Below are 20,458 nucleotides of genomic sequence, written 5' to 3'. Positions count from 1 at the left end.
CATTGGTGATATTGATCTCTAGGCTGGTCATGGACGCATTTTTACACTTCATGATGTAAGGCATGTACCTGAGCTAAAGAAGAATCTCATCAGTGTAAGTCAGGTTGACTTGAGTGGTCATGTACTCTCTTTTGGGCATGGGAAATGGAAAATATGTAAAGGATCTTTGGTCATGACAAAGGGATCATTGGTTGATTCTCTATACCCTCTTTCTTGTACTGTTTCATGTAGTTCAGCTCATGCTACCACAGAGCTGCCAATAGGTGTGTTGTGGCATTGCCGGTTAGGGCATATGAGCAAGAAAGGAATGGAAATCTTATCTCGTTGTGGCTACTTGCCTGTGTTTAGTGGCTCTGAATTTGCTGGTTGTGAACATTGCATTTATGGGAAGCAAGTTCAATTACCTCACAAAAAGAAACTTATGCGTAAGCTCTTGCCATTAGATTTGGTACATACAGATGTGTGTATGATGCCACAGCTTTCTTTGGGTGGTGGCAAGTATTTTGTGTCTTTTATTGATGATGCTACACGAAAGGCATGGGTGTATCCTATGCATCAGAAAGATGATGTGTTTCAGAGTTTCAAGATATGGCTTGCATATGTAGAAAATCAAACAGGCAGGTCATTGAAATGTCTTAGATCTGACAATGGAGGTGAGTATGTGTCGAAAGAGTTTGATAACTTCTTGGCTTTGAAAGGTATCAAAAGGGAACTCCCTCCACCTCACAACCCATCACAAAATGGTGTTGCTGAGAGGTTAAACAGGACTATACAGGATAGAGTCCATTCAATGTTGTCACATGCTGTAATGCTGCTTTATCTCATGGGTTTTGGGCTGAGGCAGTAAAAACTACTATACATTTAATCAACCGTTCCCCTCATCGTGCTTTGGATTACAATGTGCCTGAAGATATGTGGACAGGCAAGCCTCCGTCTTATAAACACTTGCGTGTGTTTGGTTGTGATGCGTACGTGCACATACGCAGAGAGGATCGCAACAAGTTAGATCCAAAAGCACAGAAATGCATATTTCTTGGTTATGGTGAGGAGGGAGGGATGGGATATAGACTTTGGGATCCTAGCCATCATAAAATAGTACGCAGCAATGACGTTGTCTTCAAAGATCATTCTATGCCAAAAAGATCAGCTGATAGACTAGAAGTGGTGAGACGCACCATATTTGAGGACACATACATTGGACAGCCAGTTAGGCAAGTACAGGAGGAGATAGAACAATCTCCAGTTCAGCCCGAAATCAGCCCGAAAATGTATTGGATGGTGGTCAAGTAGATCAACCGCCTACAGGTCCACATATACCACAATTTCAGCCATATAACGATGTAGAACAGCCGTGTTTTGATGGGCAATGAGCCTCACATGAGCAGCCCGCCCCTCAGCTGAGGAGTACTCGACTGTCACATCCTCCTGATACGTTTCAGCCAGGTTTGGACTATCTTATGGTGACTGACTGTGGTGAGCCTTCATGCTACAAAGAGGCTATGCAGAGGGCAGATAAGATTAAGTGGGAGTTGGCCATGAAGAGCGAGATGGCATCTCTCAAGAAGAATGGCACATGGGATTTGGTGAAAGTACAAGGCCAGGCTTGTGGCAAAAGGTTTCAAGCAAGAACATGGGATTGATTTTGATGAGGTTTTTTCTCCCGTGGTCAAGATGACTACCTTGCAGACTGTTTTAGCTTTGGTTGCTAGAGATGACTTGGAGTTGTATCAGATGGATGTGAAGACCGCGTTTCTTCATGGTGATCTCTATGAGGAGATATACATGCAGCAGCCAGAGGGGTTCATTGACAAAGGGAAACCTTGTCATGTATGTAAGCTCAAGAAGAGCTTATATGGCTTGAAACAAGCTCCGAGGGAGTGGTATCACAAGTTTGATGCATTCATGAGAAAGCAAGGCTTTGGCAGGAGTGAAGAGGATCACTGTTTCTATGTAAAGAGGGCCAAAGATGGCAGCCTTCTTATTTTGCTCATCTATGTAGATGACATGCTTCTAGCCAGAACATGTAAGCAGTCGTTAAATGCCTTGAAAGCTGAACTACATAAGGCATTTGAGATGAAGGATTTGGGCATTGCGAGCCATATCCTTGGCATGTGTATTCAGAGAGATAGACAAAGGCGATTGCCTTACCTGTCTCAAAAGGAATACATTGGGAAAGTTTTGCAGAGATTCCATATGCAGGGTGCGAAGGCTCTTTCTACTCCATTGCCTCCGTACTACAAACTTTCTCAAGAGGATAGTCCGAAATCAGATGAGGAGCGGGCTGCAATGTCCAAGATACCTTATGCATCGGTTGTTGGTTGTTTGATATATGCCATGGTTGCTACTAGACCAGACATTGCTTATGCAGTGGGAGTAGTGAGCCGATACATGGCGAATCCTGGCAAACGGCATTGGGAAGCAGTGAAAGGGGTTATGAGGTATCTCAAAGGCACTCAAGATATGTGCATATGCTTTGGGCAGACAGATTCAACGGTACATAGGTATGTAGATGCTGATTATGCAAGTTGTCCAGTGAGTAGGAAGTCGACTACAGGCTACTTGTTCACATTCGCAGGTGGTGCAATTTCATGGGTCTCTCGTCTACAGGGTTGTGTTACCCTTTCTATCACTGAGGCAGAGTATGTGGCAGCCACGGAGGCCACAAAGGAGGCCATATGGCTTTCTCGTCTCTTGGCAGAGTTAGGTATGTTACAAGAGATTCCAATGCTACACTGCAACAACCACAGTGCTATCATGTTGGCCCGAAATCCAGTATTCCATGCCAAGACAAAGCACATTGATATCAAGTACCATTTCATACGGCAAGTACTTGGTGATAAGCTCATCCAGCTTGTCAAGATTCATACAGACAACAATCCTGCAGATCTTCTTACGAAGAGTCTAGCTTCAGCAAGGTTTGCACACTGTCGAGACCTCATGGGTATTGGATAGGTGACCTTCTATTGTTGTACATTGTTGTACATACTCACTCCTCTTAGGCGAAGATGCTCTGTACCGTTGTACTCAAATGCTGCAAAATCACAAAGTTTAGTAGCAGAATAATAAGTTTTGAGAAGATCGTGCTTCTTTGAAGATCCAGGAATCCATCGACTTGCAATCTCATAGTGTCGTTGAAACAAAACCTATCTATTAGAAAGTGGATGATCATGTAGCGAGAGGATCCTGTGTTGAGATACACTTAAAAGGAACACTATAAAAATGCAGGTAGCGGCAGAAGGAGAGGATCATGTCACATAAAACTACAGGAAAGGGACAATTAAAGGAAAATTGCAAAATGGAAAGTGACAAGAAGAGGGTGATTCGAATGGAAATGCCACGAATGTGGATGAGGAAGGATGGCTAATGTGCAAGGAAGGTGATGAGTTCTGCGATGGAAGATGGATTGGTCGATGAAGATGAACAGACGCATCGATCAAAGGAGAAACAATATAGTGATAGAAATTGAAGTATCGAACACCGAAGCATCATGCAGGAAATCATCTACACGACGCTCGGCTTTAATTCCATTCTTGTTATCCTCAACTTGAATGGTTTTGCACTTTCTTCTGAGCACCGAGCCGTAGGCAATTTGGGTCAAATGTTCGAGAAAAAGCTGTGGCAACATGGGCAACCAAATGGTCTTGTGCTTTCTTCTCGGCACCGAGCCATAGGCAATTTCGGGTCAAACATTGGAGGAAAAGTTATGACAAAAAATGGCTGGCATTTGCGACCACGACACGAATTTCCTTGTTCAACTTGATAATGTGCTTCACCCATGCAAGAGGAAAGGAAAGGTCATTGTATTCGAACCGTTCCACAACTCCGTCAATACGCTGGTTGTTCTTAGCGACATCTTCGCTATAGGGAGAAAGTGCAATAACAATTTCATTCGCGGGAGGTTTGCTTTTGCAAAGCCATGAGAAAAGAAATGCGGTTAGATCTGGGCACAAGGCGGAATGGTTATGGGCTAGAGCATTTTCTTGCCCTTCATTTTTTCTTAAAAAGTATTGAGATTTAATTTTGAAAATGTGGCACGTGGCTTAACGAGAAGCTAGAATTCCTTTTCATTCCACAATGCCACCTGCCTAACAAGGGAAGCTATGGAAGAATAGTTGAAGTAACCTACGAAAAAGACTCTGGTTAAAGAAGCTACAGTCGACCATAAGGTGGACTGCGCAAGAGCACGAAGGCACACACATGATAGGCATACGTAAGTACACTACACAGAGCTGCCATGCAATGGATTCAATGAAAGAAGCGGGGGAATGAAAGAAGCGGGGGAATAAAGCTAGCCAGCGGGACGACGAAAGAGGCTACAGTCCATATACTCAAACAGAAGCGAGAGGATAAGGATTTTGAAGTCGCATAGTATGCTTCCCCTTGACACTTCTCGCATCTTGGTCTACGTAAGTCATTGAGCAAGGTACGAAGCCGAGCGGAAGCTAGACAGACCCGAGCCCGTCTCGGCAACTATAAGGACCGACTCTGTAGAGTTGAAACGGATGGAACGGAAAGAAGTGGTGTGAACTTAAGAAGCAACTAACACGTAAAGTTCGTAGCGGAGCCGCCGTCAGGGTTCTCAGACTAATCAACGAGCCATCTAAGCACACAAACATACGAAAGTAAAGTCCAAGAGAGCTTGAGCTTCAGGTAGTGAGTATAAGAGCTCAGGTACCATCAAAGGCGACCCTCTAAGGGAGATGCAGTAGCGTAGAGGCAATTGAGTCGTGCTGGGAGGTAAGGGTCACGGTAGATGAAGAGAGTCGAGGAGCAGAACACGGAGTAGCCAGCGTAACTGCGATTCCGTGAAAGAGAGTCACAATAGAAGACCACCTACACGTAACTGTTAAGAAGTGGATGAGCATGGCCTTAAGTAGCGGACACTGAGTGAAGCACATGCAAGCCATTACGCAAGGGAGGAGATAGTGCACGGTGGAAGCCGTTGAGGTGGCAGTCCATTAAGGTGGACCGAAAAGCTAGATGAAGTAAGGGAGCAAGGGAGTAATGCACGTAAATATAGTAAGATAGAGTACCATAAGGTATAAGAAAAGTGGCTTATAGGGAGTGTGTTCTAAGTGGTGCGTGGGAACTTCACTAAGTTTATTATACTAGTAAAGATAGTAGTAAGTGTGTAAATAAAAAGCTAAATACAATTAGGGTTATATATATATATATATACATAACTAAACACACTTAGGGTAATATGCAATTAGGGTTATATATATATATATATATACATAACTAAACACAGTTAGGGTAATATGCAATTAGGGTTATATATATATATATATATAGAGAGAGAGAGAGAGAGAGAAAGAAAACCTTATGCTTAAAATAAGCAATGCCACAATTTATTTAAAAACAAATAAAGGTGGCCCGAAGGGAAGTAGTGCTACAAGAAATCAAAGACTAGAACTAGAAAGAAGGGGGAAATGTAAAACTGGTATTGAACTATAGTGATTATTATTGGTACAACTCCAAGGAAACAATTCTCACTTTCGAGGATCACATGTACAGAAACCCAATAAAGGAGCATTCAATAGCTGCTAGCAGTAAATCCACAAAAAGCTTACCTTCTTGGAGCATTCTATGAGCTGCTTGCTTTTCTGGTTTACGAAACCATCATCTGCTTTCTTGTCAGACTCATTTTAGTTTCAAGGAAGACAAAGAGAGAGCACATATAAAACCATGGTCATTTTTCCAAACCACCTGCTAAAATATTTTTTCTTAGCCTTCACTCAGTTGCTTAATGTGTTGAAGGACATGCAAGGTTTTGTAAAAAATTACTTGGCTTGATAAAGTAAAATGTTGGATGTGATGAGAAACATCATTAGTGTACATGCCCCCGAGAACCAAGAAACTTGCTATGGTGCACACACACACATTGGCACAACATTAATATACACAAACAAGGAGAAAGAAAGAGGAGTCAACTGATTCAGTTTGGTGTGAATGCCTGTTGTAAAGCACTCTCTCTCTCTCTCTCTCTCTCTCTCTCTCTCTCTGGGCAGGTGCACATATTCAATATCCTTCAAAATAGAGCCTTCAGCACACATAAGGTTTACATAAACTGCACAATACCGCATGCATTTGCATATGGGCCAAAAATTGTCCGAAAACCTAATCAGCACCATCTTTCCTTTTCTTAAATATCACCTTGCCAGAGTCATCTTTTTCGAATAGATTATTGATAAGAGACTCCCAATTGGTCCTTCCTTTAGACCCCTTTTCATTGGTTTGTGATGGCTCGCCTACATCGGTAGCACTAGACCCTCCCTCCCTTAACAAGGGAGCATCCTGCTCTTTGTCCTCCCAGTCAAATCTATCAGACTCGAAAGTTCCATAAGAAGGTGAAAATACACTAGGCACATTCAGAGACACTGCTCTCTCCAGCGCTGCTTTGTATTCTTCCACATGCCCTTCCTTCAAAGTCCCTTGCCTTTCCATCTTTTGTGGCCTTGGAACATCGATCTTACTTTCTTTTTCAATCATTAGCTGCAAAATTTAATGGTCCAATGATTCAGGAAATATGAGATTTCATAATCAAGTGACCAGAGGGGACGCCAAAAGTGATGAAAGCAAACTGCAGTTTCAATTACACTTAATCTAGGAGAAATTTCACCTGCAAGCATCACAATGTCTTATCACACATACAGCAATATTTCAGACATTCTACAGTGGACAAGAGAAGCATCTAAGAAACCTACCACAATGAATGAAAATACCCGAGTTCTGGCTAACACATCAGTCCAGTATAATTTTAGATTCAATCTCAATCGTTATACACTGTTTAAAATACATCGAGTTCATTGCTCTGAAATGCCAACTCTGTTTGTATTGTTATAGGAAGATTGGCGATACATTAGGTCTACAATCTGAGATAAAAATGGGCACACAGAGCACTTTAATAGAGAATCACTTTCGCTCAGAAGTCCAAGGATTGTTTGGTCACCATCCAAACATTGGCTTCATTGTTGTGTTGACAAGATCTGTAGTTCTTAGCAGGGAACCGAATTCCAAAAGATGGATGATAAGAGAACAACATAGCAAATAAAGAATGCACAAGCACGTATGAGAGCAGAATCAAAGATGGATAAACCTACTAGGAATCCTACAGCTAAGGTAAAATTTTGAAAAACAATGCCCTGAATGGAGAGCAAAGCAACACAATTTGACGTATGCTACAGCTGGCAACTGTCTAGATAAGATATCCTTGGAACTAAGTTGAGTTCCTACAAGCATTCATTGTGGTCATGCAGATAACATAGTACAAAACAGCTTGCACAGCATAGGAAATGTATAGCAAATTCTCTCAAAAATTAACATGGCAGTTAATCTCTGTCTATATACAGGGAGATAGGCCATAATGGAGCATCTGCAGCACAAGTCATCATTTTCACAGAAAAACACCCTCCCAGAAGCTATGATATTTTGTCCTTCTATCACCCGTGTTTATTTTGGCAGTTCCCCATTTGAAAATGATTAACAACTTTCTTGAAAAAAAAAAACGATAAACAACCCCCCCCCCTCTTTCCCCCCTCCAAGAACAATAGCCTAACGTGGGCGACCCCCTCCCTGTTTTTGGGTGACCTTGTCTCCTCGAGACCCTGGTTTGGGGATACAAACCAGGCATACCTTCGTAAAATGTTTATATTTGTAAATATTGCATGAAACATCTACAACTTTTACGTAGATCATGCCTTGCCATTTGATCTAGTATCTAAAATGGACCCAGTCAGATTTGGTAATCAAAAGCTATGGGCTTTACAAAGTTTGTCTGTTTTTTAGTGATCCACACACCTTTTATCCTTTTGTCTGCATGCTAGGATCCCCTAACCCCATGCCAAATGATCGCCTATATTGCTATATTCCTATATTACAACATATACCAATTTTCTTGTTCTTTTTTAAGTCATTAGACCGATTACAGACAATGAAATCCTGCTCAGCCGACACCATCTATCTTGACCAACTACATGTCTCTGAAGTCCACGTGTGATTGCTTTAAGCTCCTCCCACATGCACCAGGCCGTAGTTATCCTGCATCATATATTACCTTCTGTGACAGTATTGACGAGTTTTGAGAGCCTCATATATTCCCTTCCATGAAAGTAGTGATGAGTTTTGAGCTATGCTCCCACTATACAGGGTTATAAAGTTGGGACATACCTAGTCTAAAGAGCTTCCATGCCCTTGGGCTCAGTCTACTTTAGCGATACACTTTTCACCTTGTCATATATACAACATGCACACAAAATGCTCACCAAATGACTTCTCTGTTCTCACATACATTTGAACACCTTCTTCAAACTGCACTTTTGAGGAAGAGATTATTATGGAGTTGAACGTAGTGATGAGTTTTAAGCTAGAGCTCCCACTATATGGGATTATGGAGTTGTGACATGCCTAGCCTTAAGAGCTTCCATGCCCTTGGGCTCTCATGTCTAGTTTAGCAATGCACTTTTCACCTTGTCATGTATACAACATGCATGCAAAATGCTCGCCACATGACTTCTCTGTTCTCACATACATTCCAAAACAAGCACTTTTGAGGTAAGCTTTGGTGTGTGCGGGAGAGAGAATTATCAAGTTGAACGTAGTGATGAGTTTTCAAACTGCACTTTTGAGGTAAGCCTTGGTGTGTTGAGGGAGAGAGAATTAACAAGACACACTAGAAGCTAATTACTTAACTTGTGTTCCCATGTACATGGCTTACCAAACTATTCTATCTTTCGAGAGTCTCTCAGTTTCACTTGAGCCTACCTTGCTAGCACATAGTGGTAGAAGCTTGGTCAATATTTGGGGTCAAACTTAGTTTTCTAAGTCCGATTATAAGTCTTTAAATTGGTTACTTTTAAGGTTGGTGGAACTGAGTCAATTGATTGATTGGGTTGCACTATAGAGGGATCCAAAAGAAAGTTTTTAGATATAAGGTTTAAGACCAAGTCAACCTTTAATCCTATATATATGTAAGACTAGAATATGTCCGATCATACAAATTTAGATTTCATGTTGTTCTAAAGACCAAAAATCTACACAAAAAATAAAAGAGAAAATGAAAGAGAAGAAAAAAGAGTTAAACAAAAACTTTTATGGAAAAAAAAGGAAGACATACTTAGCAAGCAAAGCAACACTTACGTCGTCATCAGTGCCCAAGCATAAGCAGCTATATTGGGTCTCTAAAGACCCGCAGTGTCTCTTGGGTAAACCCAATGCTTACTAAAATACATCAAATAAACAAATGAAAAAGAAAACAAGAAAGGAAGAAGGTGACTAAGCAAAAATAAACAAGCAAGTCAAGAAACAAAATCTTCCAAAAAAACAGGAATAAAATCTCTCTCTCTCTCTCTCTCTCTCTCTCTCTCTCTCTTATTTAAAACATAAAATAAAAATCTAAATGGACCCTTTACACTTATGTATCGCTTCCTATAAAGAGGCAAAATTACAATCCTAACTTAGAAAGCACAAGCATACTCAATCAAACTCTCTTTTGAAACTAAAAGAAAAATGGGCTATTCAGCTCCTCGCTTTTTGTTTTCAGCTTATGTTCAATCATTCTAAACATACCTAAGGCCAATACATCATAGATAAAAGACTTCATATTTAAGATTGTGCATACTTTTTTCATTATTTTCCTTGGATTATACCTCTTGTGTAAAAGTAAAGTGATCAAATTACTACAAAAAGTGATAAAAGACTCCTTAGTTGTACAAAGGCGGGAAAATCTATGGAATTGGGAAGAAATGACTCCATATTTTGCCAAATCAGAAATGTTTGAATCAATGTGAGGCATTTTTATAATGTGTAAACCAACACATTCCGGTTGTTCACGTTTATCATATATATCAACCTCTAATCCTATGGTAGATTGAGATAGTCTAAGATCTAAGAAAACACAAGAATCCCCTCTTGACGTGCAGTTCAGTTCACAAGAGTCAGGAGGATAGATTCCTTCTCCAAAAGGACAAGCATCTTTGTACATAAAGTCTTGAAAGTCAAGAACATATGGTACAAATAAATCATCTATTAAACGCCTAACTTGGCTAAGCTTGTGCAAAATGATAGGGCAGGTATTGATAGAAATAAGACGTTGCATAAACTCAAATTCATAAGTGAAAAGATTAAAGTTTGCTAAAAAGACGGCATAATTAGTGCCCATGGGGATTCCTATAATTTGTTGAAACAAAGAATCACCTATTGTGATGTAAAGATTATCTAAAAGGAAATCTATCCAAGAACAAACATCTTCAACACTTACTACCTTTGTGTATCTTTTCTTTTTAGAACCGATGTCATGATCTTTATTATTTAGCCACAAAAACTCAAAGCATAAAGCTGTTTTCTCAACTTTTAGCACTTTGCTTACTACTGAAATTAACCCAAGAATATGGGTTGCTTAGTAATTGATAAATCTCTTGACTAAAAGGAATGCCAAATGTCAAAAGAAACACAATGGTTTTTTATTTTTCCTTCTCGTTTTTTGTGCTAACCCTACCTAAGTTTCAAGTTGAATGACTAATCTAAGTCTCCTCTAACATGCACTAGGATACTTGGCAGGCTTACCTCCTCTCCACCTAGATAGATGATTTTGGAAGAGCTTGTTGACACTTTCAACGCAATCTAGCACCAATGCTCATCACTCGAACTTCTTGTTACAAAAGCCGGGGACATTTGTAATCCGATAACACTACCATGTAAACATCTTTGGTATATAACAACACGTTGGATGCTTTGGTTGACCTATTAACTATTAGAAATGTAAAGATCATCCACTACAATGACATGGAGAGAGTCCTAAAGTTGACCAGCTCCCATTCCACTAATTGCACTAATTGCACCGCCGATTCAATATTGATGTTAACTATGCATATAATGTAGTCTCTAAGAATCAATATATATATACCTTCACAAGACTTAAATATATCCAATCTTATAAACAATAAATTTTTATAGAACAAGTTGGTCTCATCAGAACTACTTTCCATTGTGGGATGATTGTTAGAATAATGCCCGTAACGGTTGTGGTTTGAATAGTATCCTCTTGAATTTTAAAAATGAGTCAGCATGTGGTTCAACTACTATACCATATGTTTAGGATCTTGCGCATGACATGCTCACTAATGTGTATCTCAAGCACTGTTTGTACACCTTGGCCATCAAATGGCCTACTATGATGGATTAGAATTGAGATTAGAGGTCGACTCCCCACCTATGAGCCCCCAATGAGGACATGGGCCGGCAGGACAGGAGGTAGAGGTCGACGGCAAGGTACAAATGGCTGGAGCAGGTGCATGGTATGCATGTGGAGCAGCAGGCAGAAGGTCTATGGCTACTCAAGGTCTCTTCATAGGCCTAGTATAGAGTCATCAAACTGTACGACTGATCGGCAAACTACAGACAGTAGCCGGGTCAAATCCTAAACTTTGCAGAAGTAGGTATACTAGACGGGAATAACTAAAACTAGTTGGAAGGTGGACTGTAGAGCCACTTGGTGGCAAGGAAGTTATGGAAGGTTTTGTTAAATTTTATTGTGGTATTGTTCACAATCTGTGTCTGTATCTATCCTGCTTTCATGGAGATACTACATGACTCACGGGGGAGAGAACAGTTCAATGAACTCTCCATTCTAGGAGTTCACTATAAAAATGATTATCATTGGAAAAGGCCATCGAACATTGTGAAGAGCACACTCACAAAGCCTATTGTAGACGATAGCAAAATTGAAGAGGTGGAAATGCAAAGTGAGAAAAATTGAAGAGGTGGAAATGCAGAGTAAACAAAAATGTCCATTAGCACTAGCAACATGAAGTTTTCATAGATCAATTACAGCATGGGTTCAGAGTATTCATCACAAGCTTGAAAGATACTCCAAGACAGCTTTAACATGATTAGTACGAGCAGCCATTCAAATCTCACAAAGCTGAAAGATATACCTGAGCATCTTGATGTATCTGATGAGATCTTGAGAATTAAAACCTCATTTCCATTATTTTGAGCTCCCTTGCGCCTAATTACAAGGGACCTCGAGAACTCCAAGCTCAAGAAGAAATGGAGCAATCGTAGATCCATCATCTCAAACTCCTTCCACAAGGCAGCCTTTGTCTCAATAATGTGTGCAACATAACTAACAGCCAAGATTAGATCATCGACGTAGAGTATAATGAGGTAACCAGACTTTTCTCTCAAAAGATGTATAGGTTCGGCGGATCTGCTCATGACCCCCGAAATCCCTTTTGAAGAAAGAAAGCATCAATCTTCTAATTCCACATCCATGGTGTCTGCTTGGGACCATACAGTGCCTTCTTTAACCTGTAGACCATCCCCTCTAATTTTGGAACTCAAATCTGGGGGGCTGTTCCACATATACCTCCTCTTCATTCAGAAAGGCTAATTTGACATCCATATGATAGATCGGCTACTCCTGATGAGAAGCGACTGCCATAATTGTTCAGATCGTAGTCATCTGTGAGGAAGGGGCAAGGCATCTTCCTAGGCGTTGTGCGTACCCTTTGGCCGCAGGTCGAGCTTTCTATCTGTCCACAGCTCCATCAAATGTGTACTTGGTCTTATAGACCCACTTGACACCTATGACAAGCTACAGCCTGTCGCAAGGGCCGCGGGACCAGTTTCCAAGTCTCATTCAATCGACTCCATCTCTACCTGCATGGCTCTTTTCCATGTATCTTGAGAGAGAGCTTCCTTTACCAAGTTCGGGTCATTGTCTCGCATGATCTGACACATCACGGCATAACTCACCTACATGGGTGTGGCCTCTAGGACTTCTCCATACCAGAGTGTGATCTACGTGGACCTTCCTCTCCCTCAAGCCACTCATGAGGAACATCCATCACCCCAAAATCTTGCAACGTCTCTATCAATCACCTGGGTACACAGCGAGAACTCGAACCCTCCTCATCTTGCAAGGGATCCTAAGCAGCATCTGGGTCGTCTTCCGGATCATCTTCTGGTACCTGCTCTACCTCAAGAAGAACAATAGCTTAAGAATCATTGTCACCTAGCTCTTTAAGGATTGGTGGCTCTTCAACCACAGAAGTTGGTACCTGCTCATCAAGATCACATCTCTGCTCACTGTGATCTCTCTTTCGCAGGGTCATATAACCTCTAACCTGGTCAATTGAGAGTTCTACCCCACAAAGACCAACTTCTAGGATTTTGCATCTATCTTTCCCTCTGCTTCTTGGAATCTGGACATATGCATCGCAGCCAATTGCCTGAAATAAGACACATCAAGCTTTCTGCCAAAATGTGCTGCATAAGGAGTTAATTGCAGGACAAGATGTGGACTGTCGTTGCTATAGCCTCCACCCAGAGAAAAAAGGAAACTCAAGGTGCTCCAGCATGGTCCGTGTAATCTCCAACACTGTCCTATTTTTCCTTTCAACCACCCCATTCTCGGATGGGGTTCCTGTGTTTGCAAGCTCTCTTTTGATGCCTTTTTCCAACGCAAAATCTTTCAAAAGCCTGTGAACTTTCACGGATGCAGCTGGGATTCATTCTCAACAAGAGCACACCACTCTCGAAACCGAAGAAAGGCCAAATCCTTCTGAGCCAAGAAATAAACCCACGTGAACATGCTGCAATCATCAATCAGCAACATGAAGCAAAGAGCTCCACCTAGAGTCAGGATCAGCATAGGACCACAGAAATCCGTGTGTATCATTCCTAGGGGTTTCAAAGCCCACCTATCAGCTAAGGCGTCTCTGCTGCTTGCTTGCAAGTGTCACAAGAAATGTTTTGCCTGTTTTGCCATTTCGTCGTTTCGACACATTTTGTTTTGTTTTGTTGGTGTTTTCAAACAAAACGGATAGGTTTCGAAATGATACTTAATATATTGAAAGGATAGTGACAAGTAAGATACGATATACTTACGTTTAGAGTGAACAAAGAGGAATACAAGTCAAGACACCTAAAGAGAAGATTTAAAACACCAACACTTTCTTCAAATTTATTTCAAGCGTTCAATCTTGATTCTCAAGTTTCAACTTCAGGTAAAACAATATTTATGGATTGAAAAGCATATGGATTCTACAATCTAGATATAAGAGCATTGAATCATTAACAAAACCCCCAAAAAAAACTGTCCAAAATTTTTTTTAAGGATTTGGGCAAAATAGCATTTCATCCTGTTTTGAAATATTTCGTGACGAAACGTTTCGTCATGTTTTGTGACAAAACGTTTCGTCATGTTTCGACAGGACGAAACGCGTTTTCATGTGACTATGCTTGCTGCCCACATCAGGCAAGCCATCACCTATGTGTTAGAAATGACCCAACAGAGGGTACACACAGCGGAAGACTTATAGTAATGCCCACGAGCTCACACAATGTGCGTGTGGGGTGTGGAATCACAAACTTCTTAACTTAATGTGCATAATATAAATGTGCAGACTCATCAATAGACAATGAACCAGCCAGATAGAGAAACCACCAAAATATATATTTCCATCCAAAAGTATGGACACAATACAAAATAGATAGATCCAGAGTCCCACCAATGGTGTGGTCCTCTGCTATCTCTAGACTCGAGCCCACGTGCTCCACCTCGAGCGTACGTAGACTTTCCGTCCAGTGTGTTCTTCTCCACCTTACTGCCTGTGAATCAGCCTAGGTGGGCAGCCCCTGCCAAGCTTTGTCTGCAGCACACAGGTCCCCTTGGTCCTCCTGAATGTGGGCCCCAAGATAGCTGTTCCACTGCTCCAACCTGCTTGTGAATAGCTGCTCCAAAAGGGGTGATGATCTCAGCACCTTGCTGCCCTAGAAGACAGCCAAGGTCCAGCCTCTCCCTAGAGCTAAGCCTGCAGCACCTGTTGCATTCTCTCACCTCCTGTAGATAGGCCCAGAGAGTAGGCTTCCTGCTGCTCCTTTCTGCCCTGGAACTGCTGGCTGCTGGATAATGGAATGAGGCCTGTGGCCTCTGCTTTTATAGGCCCCAAGGGCCCCTTGAAGTAACCAACCAGCCAGCCCTAAATGGGCCGACTGGCTGGTCTGTTTGGGCCAGTCAGCCCCAAAACCAGCCCTTTAAGGGCTCCAAAACTAGGGCCCTTTGGCCCACACTTCTAGGGCTTTTGGCCCTCCAATCTAGGCAAGGGCCCAGCCTATTTAAGGCATGACTCTGCCCACTGGCAGCCCCATTTGCTGCTCCACCAGGCCCCAGCCATGTCAGCGCCTGTTCACCCTGCTGCTGCTGGTTCTGCCCTCTGCCAAGCTCTTCTCCAGCCACGTGTGCAGCGCTGTACTGAACCGTACTTCTGCTGATGTCATCGTGCCCTGCCAGGTCAGATCTAGGGCTTGCTGTCCCCGCCTTCTGCTCCTTCCACAGGTTCCGTCCTTTGCAGCCGCCTTCTCTTGTGAGGTGCTGCCCATGTGGCAGCCCCCTCTCTCTCTCTTCTCTGGGCATCTTCTGCCCTAGGTCTCCCTCCCCCACGTTTTCCTCATTTGGGGGCTTACAGATGGGGAGGTGACCTTTCCAACACCATGTGCACCCAGGCAGCACGCCGTAATGCATCCATGTTCATGTGACCATACATGAAATGCCACAACCAAGAGGTGCTCCAGGAAAGAGAGAGCGGTGAGCTTGTAGAGGCCATTTTCCTCCAAGCCATTAGACACATATACCTAGATGAATCCAGAAACATTCCCGAACTCATCCGCTAAAAACACAAGATAGTGCAGTTTCAATCTCATGATAGTCACTCATAAGGTTGAAAACCATAAACTCCATCACGCATAGCAAGGACTAGCTACTATGACATCCCCACTGACGTCATCGGCGCCAAACAGAGGGTGTAGACCATAGTATAAAAATATGCTCTCACACATACAAATCCACACCCCCACACGTAGTTGAGCATCCATTGATACAAAGTCTTTGTACTGAGTTTTTGTCGGCACTTCGAAGATGAAGGGCAGACTCAGCCATGGCGAAGGCTATCACTAAAGGAGAAAGCTAATCAAATTATAGTCCAAAATCTCTTCATTCAAGCTACGATTTCATTATAATCTCTCCCAAACGAGGTATTAGACACAATTGTTTTGTCCCTCATGGCCACAAAGTCTAAACTGTTTGTGAAGTCTAAACGATTTTATTTTAGTCGCTCCCAAACGAGCCATTGGACACAATTGTTTTGTCCCTCATGGCCACAAAGCAGTCTTCAACAAATTCCACAGTGCCAAGCTTAAACACCTCATGAACTGGAGAGCAAATGAAAGCCCAAGGATGGAACAAATACTACCTTGGGGAAGTTCTTGCCCCCTTGGGAATGCCAATTGATTACACATTCTAGGACAATTTCTTGCTAGAGTGAGGGACCATCCAATGGCTAAGCAGGAGACTTTGGAGCTTGCTGGCAGCAGAGAGTACTATGATAACTGTGGAAGACTCAACGTCGAGTCTGAGAGGAGCGCATCAATAGCTTGGTTCCAAAAACAGTTGGATTAGGTTTAGGGCTTCTAAAAGGATTCCTTGTGGAGGAGATGTATGTGGGAGCAGCCATACAGATCTAGGGATTTAGTTTAGGGTTTCCTAGTCAAGGAGATCTATGTGGGAGCAGTCGACTCATTAGATGTTCTAGTACAGTCTCTTGCTAGAGTGAGGGACCATCCAATCGCTCAGCAGGAGACTTCACATGCTTGCGGGCAGCAGAGAGTACAATGATAACTGTGAAAGGCTCAATGAGAGAAGCTCAACAATAGCTTGATTCCAAAAAAAAGTTGGATTAGGTTTAGGTTTCTAAAGGGATTCCTGGTGGGGGAGATCTATGAAGGAGCAGCCACATGGACCTCAATATATTGGACCCATGACTCTATTCACAAAACTAGCAGGCAACTTACTCGCAGAAATCCAAATCCCTGCCGTGTGGACTGTTGAATGCTGTGAGGAATTGGAATGCTGTCTGTACTTTGAGCCCCTCTACCCACCAACCTGTGATGTAAGAGCAGAACTGTATGGAGTGACAAAAATGTCATTCATGGTTGTACTGTGATTCGTGAATCAACATGTACATGCTGTACACATTCTACACCAGTCTATATGTACAAAAGTCAAAATCTGGTCTGCACAAAAATTCCAAACTGTCATAAATTGGCATGAAGGAACAAGTGCAAAGAGTGGGAACTGTGTAACACATTTTCTAGCTTGTAGGTTGGACCAAGATTGAGACACTTAGAATGCCTGAGATAAGCTCAGCAACGTCAAAGAAAAGGAAAATGGCTTTCCTATAGAGTAAGCCCCCTCCCACAGACTAGGGCAAGACTTACATGAACATGCACATACTAACCTGAGCCAGAAAGACGAACACGTGATGCCTTTTAAAGTATCAACTTAAACGTGCAGTCGGCATAATTCCTTTATCCCACAGGGCTGAAAATGACATCATGTGTACCTGCCATATGAATAAATGGAACTTTACAAATTCATTTTCACTGGCAAACCCCAGAAATGGATCAAGGACATCCAAATCCTGAACGAGTTGAGTAGAGACTATCAGACTGCTGTGAGGTAGAACATTCATTCCAGAACAGCATTTCCTAATGGTGTGTAGGGGTTGACCTCTAAGCTAGAAATTCGACAATAAACACTACCAAATGAATTTCGCATATGATGTGCTGTAATACATCCTCATCAGCTGATTTAGATCATCTGTATGAATCTGACCAAAAATTAACAAACCAAACTTCAGCCAGGAAGAAGGCAGCAAGCATCCTTTACTTTTCGGATCATTTCATAGCTAAAAGATTTAAGATGTCACGTTCCACAATGGCATTAAAGCCTTGACCATACCTCTAATGCTTTCTGGGATTCCCTCTCAATCCATACAATTGAATGATCCGTAGTAGCGTTGCAAGAGAGGACAATGTGTTCAAATCGGCCCTCTACTGGAACTGCAGTTTTGACAACTGGAGGATAGCGCCCACACCTGTAACAAAGACATTGACATACTTCTCACAAACTTCAACAAAATTGCCATTTTCGGAAACAGATTACACCTTGGATTCCTACATACCTGCAAAGCTTCCTTTCTACTATGTGGTATAAGCGCCCAGGTGTGTACAGCCTTCTTGGATCCTTCAGCATCCTTTCTTCCGAAATGCACGTGTCCTTCATACATCTGACGCACAACAGGCATGGCAAACTGTCCAAAAAGAACAAAGAACTGTACTCAATTATAGAACTACAAGCTAATTGACCGTTCTTTTAATTAGAGGAACTGCCTCGCTCTCGACACCAAGAACCTATATTGTGAGACTTGGAACCCAGTAAAACTCTACACCAGCAGCGCATAGGGCAAGAAAGAACAAAAGTATTTTACTATGAGGATGGCATATGGAGACAGAAATGTATCCAGAGAGAGGAGAATGCATGTTCACTATCAATAGATAACTACCTCACCAGCAGATACATTTGAAAATATCCTCTAAGGGTGTTGCAGTGCGAGGTAAAAAATCATCCTGCAATCAGGGAGTCTCGTTAGAGGCCTTTTCAATTCACCTTGTACATAGACAGCGAGGATCACAAAGACTTGTATATGGTTGAGCTGGACTGTCACAACGCTTGATGAAGTCACGCCGAGGGAAATAAGAGAGTGCAATAATGTACCTGCAGCACGACCGAATTGATAATGTCGGCATACCGAACTGCTAGGTTCAAAGACATGCACCGAGCAGGAGCGATTGCATAACAACGGATTCTGTCCCTCGATATATCGCCCAGTTTGTCCCTATGCTTTGCCACAACCATCGTAATCATGGCTGCCACACCAGAGCCTAAGGAGTGTCCGGCAAAGGTCAATGTGTACGAAGGATACTTCAGAATTAAATTCCTTAGCGTCTCCGATTCCTTTTTCAACAGCCAGCCAGCTGACTCCAGCAGACCGTGGTGCACGTAGCCGCCATCGAAGAGCTCCTGCCCGAGTTTGTTATCCAACAGCACAGCATAATCGCTCTCGCGTCCCAGATTTAAGCCTCGGATGGCTACCACAATATCTTGTTCCTCGTGATCTACGTAGATAAGATATGGAGGAGCCCGTCCTTGAGTATAGCTGTAGTCCGCCCTCTTCACGACACAGTCGATGTCAATCCTGTACCCTCCGGGAGGAGCCCATCGCGGATTTCTCAAGTCTTCCTCGTAGACAGCCAGCACCAGTCGGCACATGCGTGGAACAGGTTCAACTTCCTCCGGCGCAGCCAAACCCCACCGCTCACTGTCCTGAGAGCCGGAATGCACGATCCTCTTCCAGGCCCAGCGGGCACAGGCGAGCAGGTACACGCATTCCAGCACAGGCACTCCGAGAGCAATCGACATGGCGATCCGCTTCGTCTTCTCATTACCATACCATGAGTGCAGGCAGGCGAGCTTCCACGGAGGAAGCCAAGGCGCAACAATGTCGAAAGATGTTTGATGGCAATGGGATGCTGGGCAGACTCGGAGCAAGGGAAAGCTCCTGGGGTGACTGCGGCGATGGATCGAGCAAGCTCAGATCTCAAAAACCATCTAAAGAATTGTTACTGAGAGTGACAAAAGCAGCGATGTTGGGAGGTGAAATGGTAAGCAGGGAAGCATTGATTGAGAGCTCCAATTTTGGACTTTGTCGTGTGCATTGAAAGAGATGAGATGAGATGAGATGAGATGAGATGGCGAGATCCTCGTGTTTTCTCCTTTGCATTCATTCTCTCTCTCTCTTATTGGGGGCGTTGTTGCCGCTTACAACACACACACACACACATTTTTATTTTAAAAAAAACAATTGGCCTCTTAAGCCGGCTTCCTGCATTCCATTCCCTTTCGACGCCCCCTGCTGCCTATGACTTTAGGCCATTAGCAAATGTGCCCCATGTGTCTATGAACGACAGTGTGATTGTGTGGGAGGAGGGCAGGCGAGGAGAAAGGGGGGTAGGGGGCGAGGTGAGGGGGCGAGGAGGACAAACTCGCCATCTTCTTTCCTTTAATTAAACACGGTGATGTGAACGTGCACTGTTTCTTACAAGGTTCTTACAAGGTTGGAAGACTCTCTCATTAATGAATGCAGCTTCTCCATTGATAATGCCCTAGCATTGCAAGAGTCATTCAACTAGATTGCTTGGCCAGCTGGGCTCTTGATGAATACTTCTCTCTTTTGCTATCTTGTTGAGGTTCACATGAGTCACATTGTCAGAAATGATGCAGAAGATTGATGTTCAATTGCATGCAACCTTTTGTAGAGATTTTGTTATCATCCAGTCCTGCTTGCACTTGATGTTGTTCATGTCGACAGTAAAACGTAGTTTTTCTTTTTTTCGGAGGAAGACAAATTCCTATTCTTTGCACTGTAAGCAAATCTATTGTCATTCCACTTCGAGCGAACGACGGGGAGATGTATTTCAGAAATGTATAAATAATAAATCAAAACCAAATTGAGACAGAAGCATGCAACTATGATAGGAATAATCCAAACCCAAAGCT

At 42.7% G+C, this 20,458-nt stretch overlaps 1 protein-coding gene across 1 annotated transcript; it reads right to left on the bottom strand.

Moving 5' to 3' along the window:
- Positions 1 to 5,773: 5,773 nt before the first annotated feature.
- Positions 5,774 to 19,599, bottom strand: LOC147893454 (alpha/beta-Hydrolases superfamily protein). The gene is made up of 5 exons (XM_087385922.1): positions 18,617 to 19,599; positions 18,410 to 18,468; positions 18,024 to 18,152; positions 17,801 to 17,936; positions 5,774 to 6,495 (listed from the first exon to the last, which is right to left on the bottom strand). The coding sequence occupies exons 1-5, from the start codon at positions 19,319 to 19,321 to the stop codon at positions 6,121 to 6,123; spliced, it is 1,404 nt and encodes a 467-aa protein (XP_087242048.1). The 5' UTR covers positions 19,322 to 19,599; the 3' UTR covers positions 5,774 to 6,120.
- Positions 19,600 to 20,458: the final 859 nt, after the last annotated feature.

The sequence above is a fragment of the Dipteris shenzhenensis genome, chromosome 15 (genome assembly GCF_047967505.1).
Source record: "Dipteris shenzhenensis isolate YYH24624 ecotype China chromosome 15, Dip_SZ_1.0, whole genome shotgun sequence".
Taxonomy (NCBI): Eukaryota; Viridiplantae; Streptophyta; class Polypodiopsida; order Gleicheniales; family Dipteridaceae; genus Dipteris; species Dipteris shenzhenensis.
The sequence above is the reverse complement of the archived record's forward strand: the minus strand, read 5'-3'. Positions and strand labels throughout refer to the sequence as shown.

What these genes read in the sequence shown, in the direction of transcription:
- LOC147893454 (XM_087385922.1), bottom strand. Translation starts at nt 19,321, where the DNA reads ATGTCGATTGCTCTCGGAGTGCCTGTGCTGGAATGCGTGTACCTGCTC. An exon ending in TCAATTCGGTCGTGCTGCAG is followed by an intron (nt 18,469 to 18,616) that starts GTACATTATTGC and finishes CCCTGATTGCAG; the next exon opens with GATGATTTTTTACCTCGCAC. An exon ending in ATTTTCAAATGTATCTGCTG is followed by an intron (nt 18,153 to 18,409) that starts GTGAGGTAGTTA and finishes CTTTTTGGACAG; the next exon opens with TTTGCCATGCCTGTTGTGCG.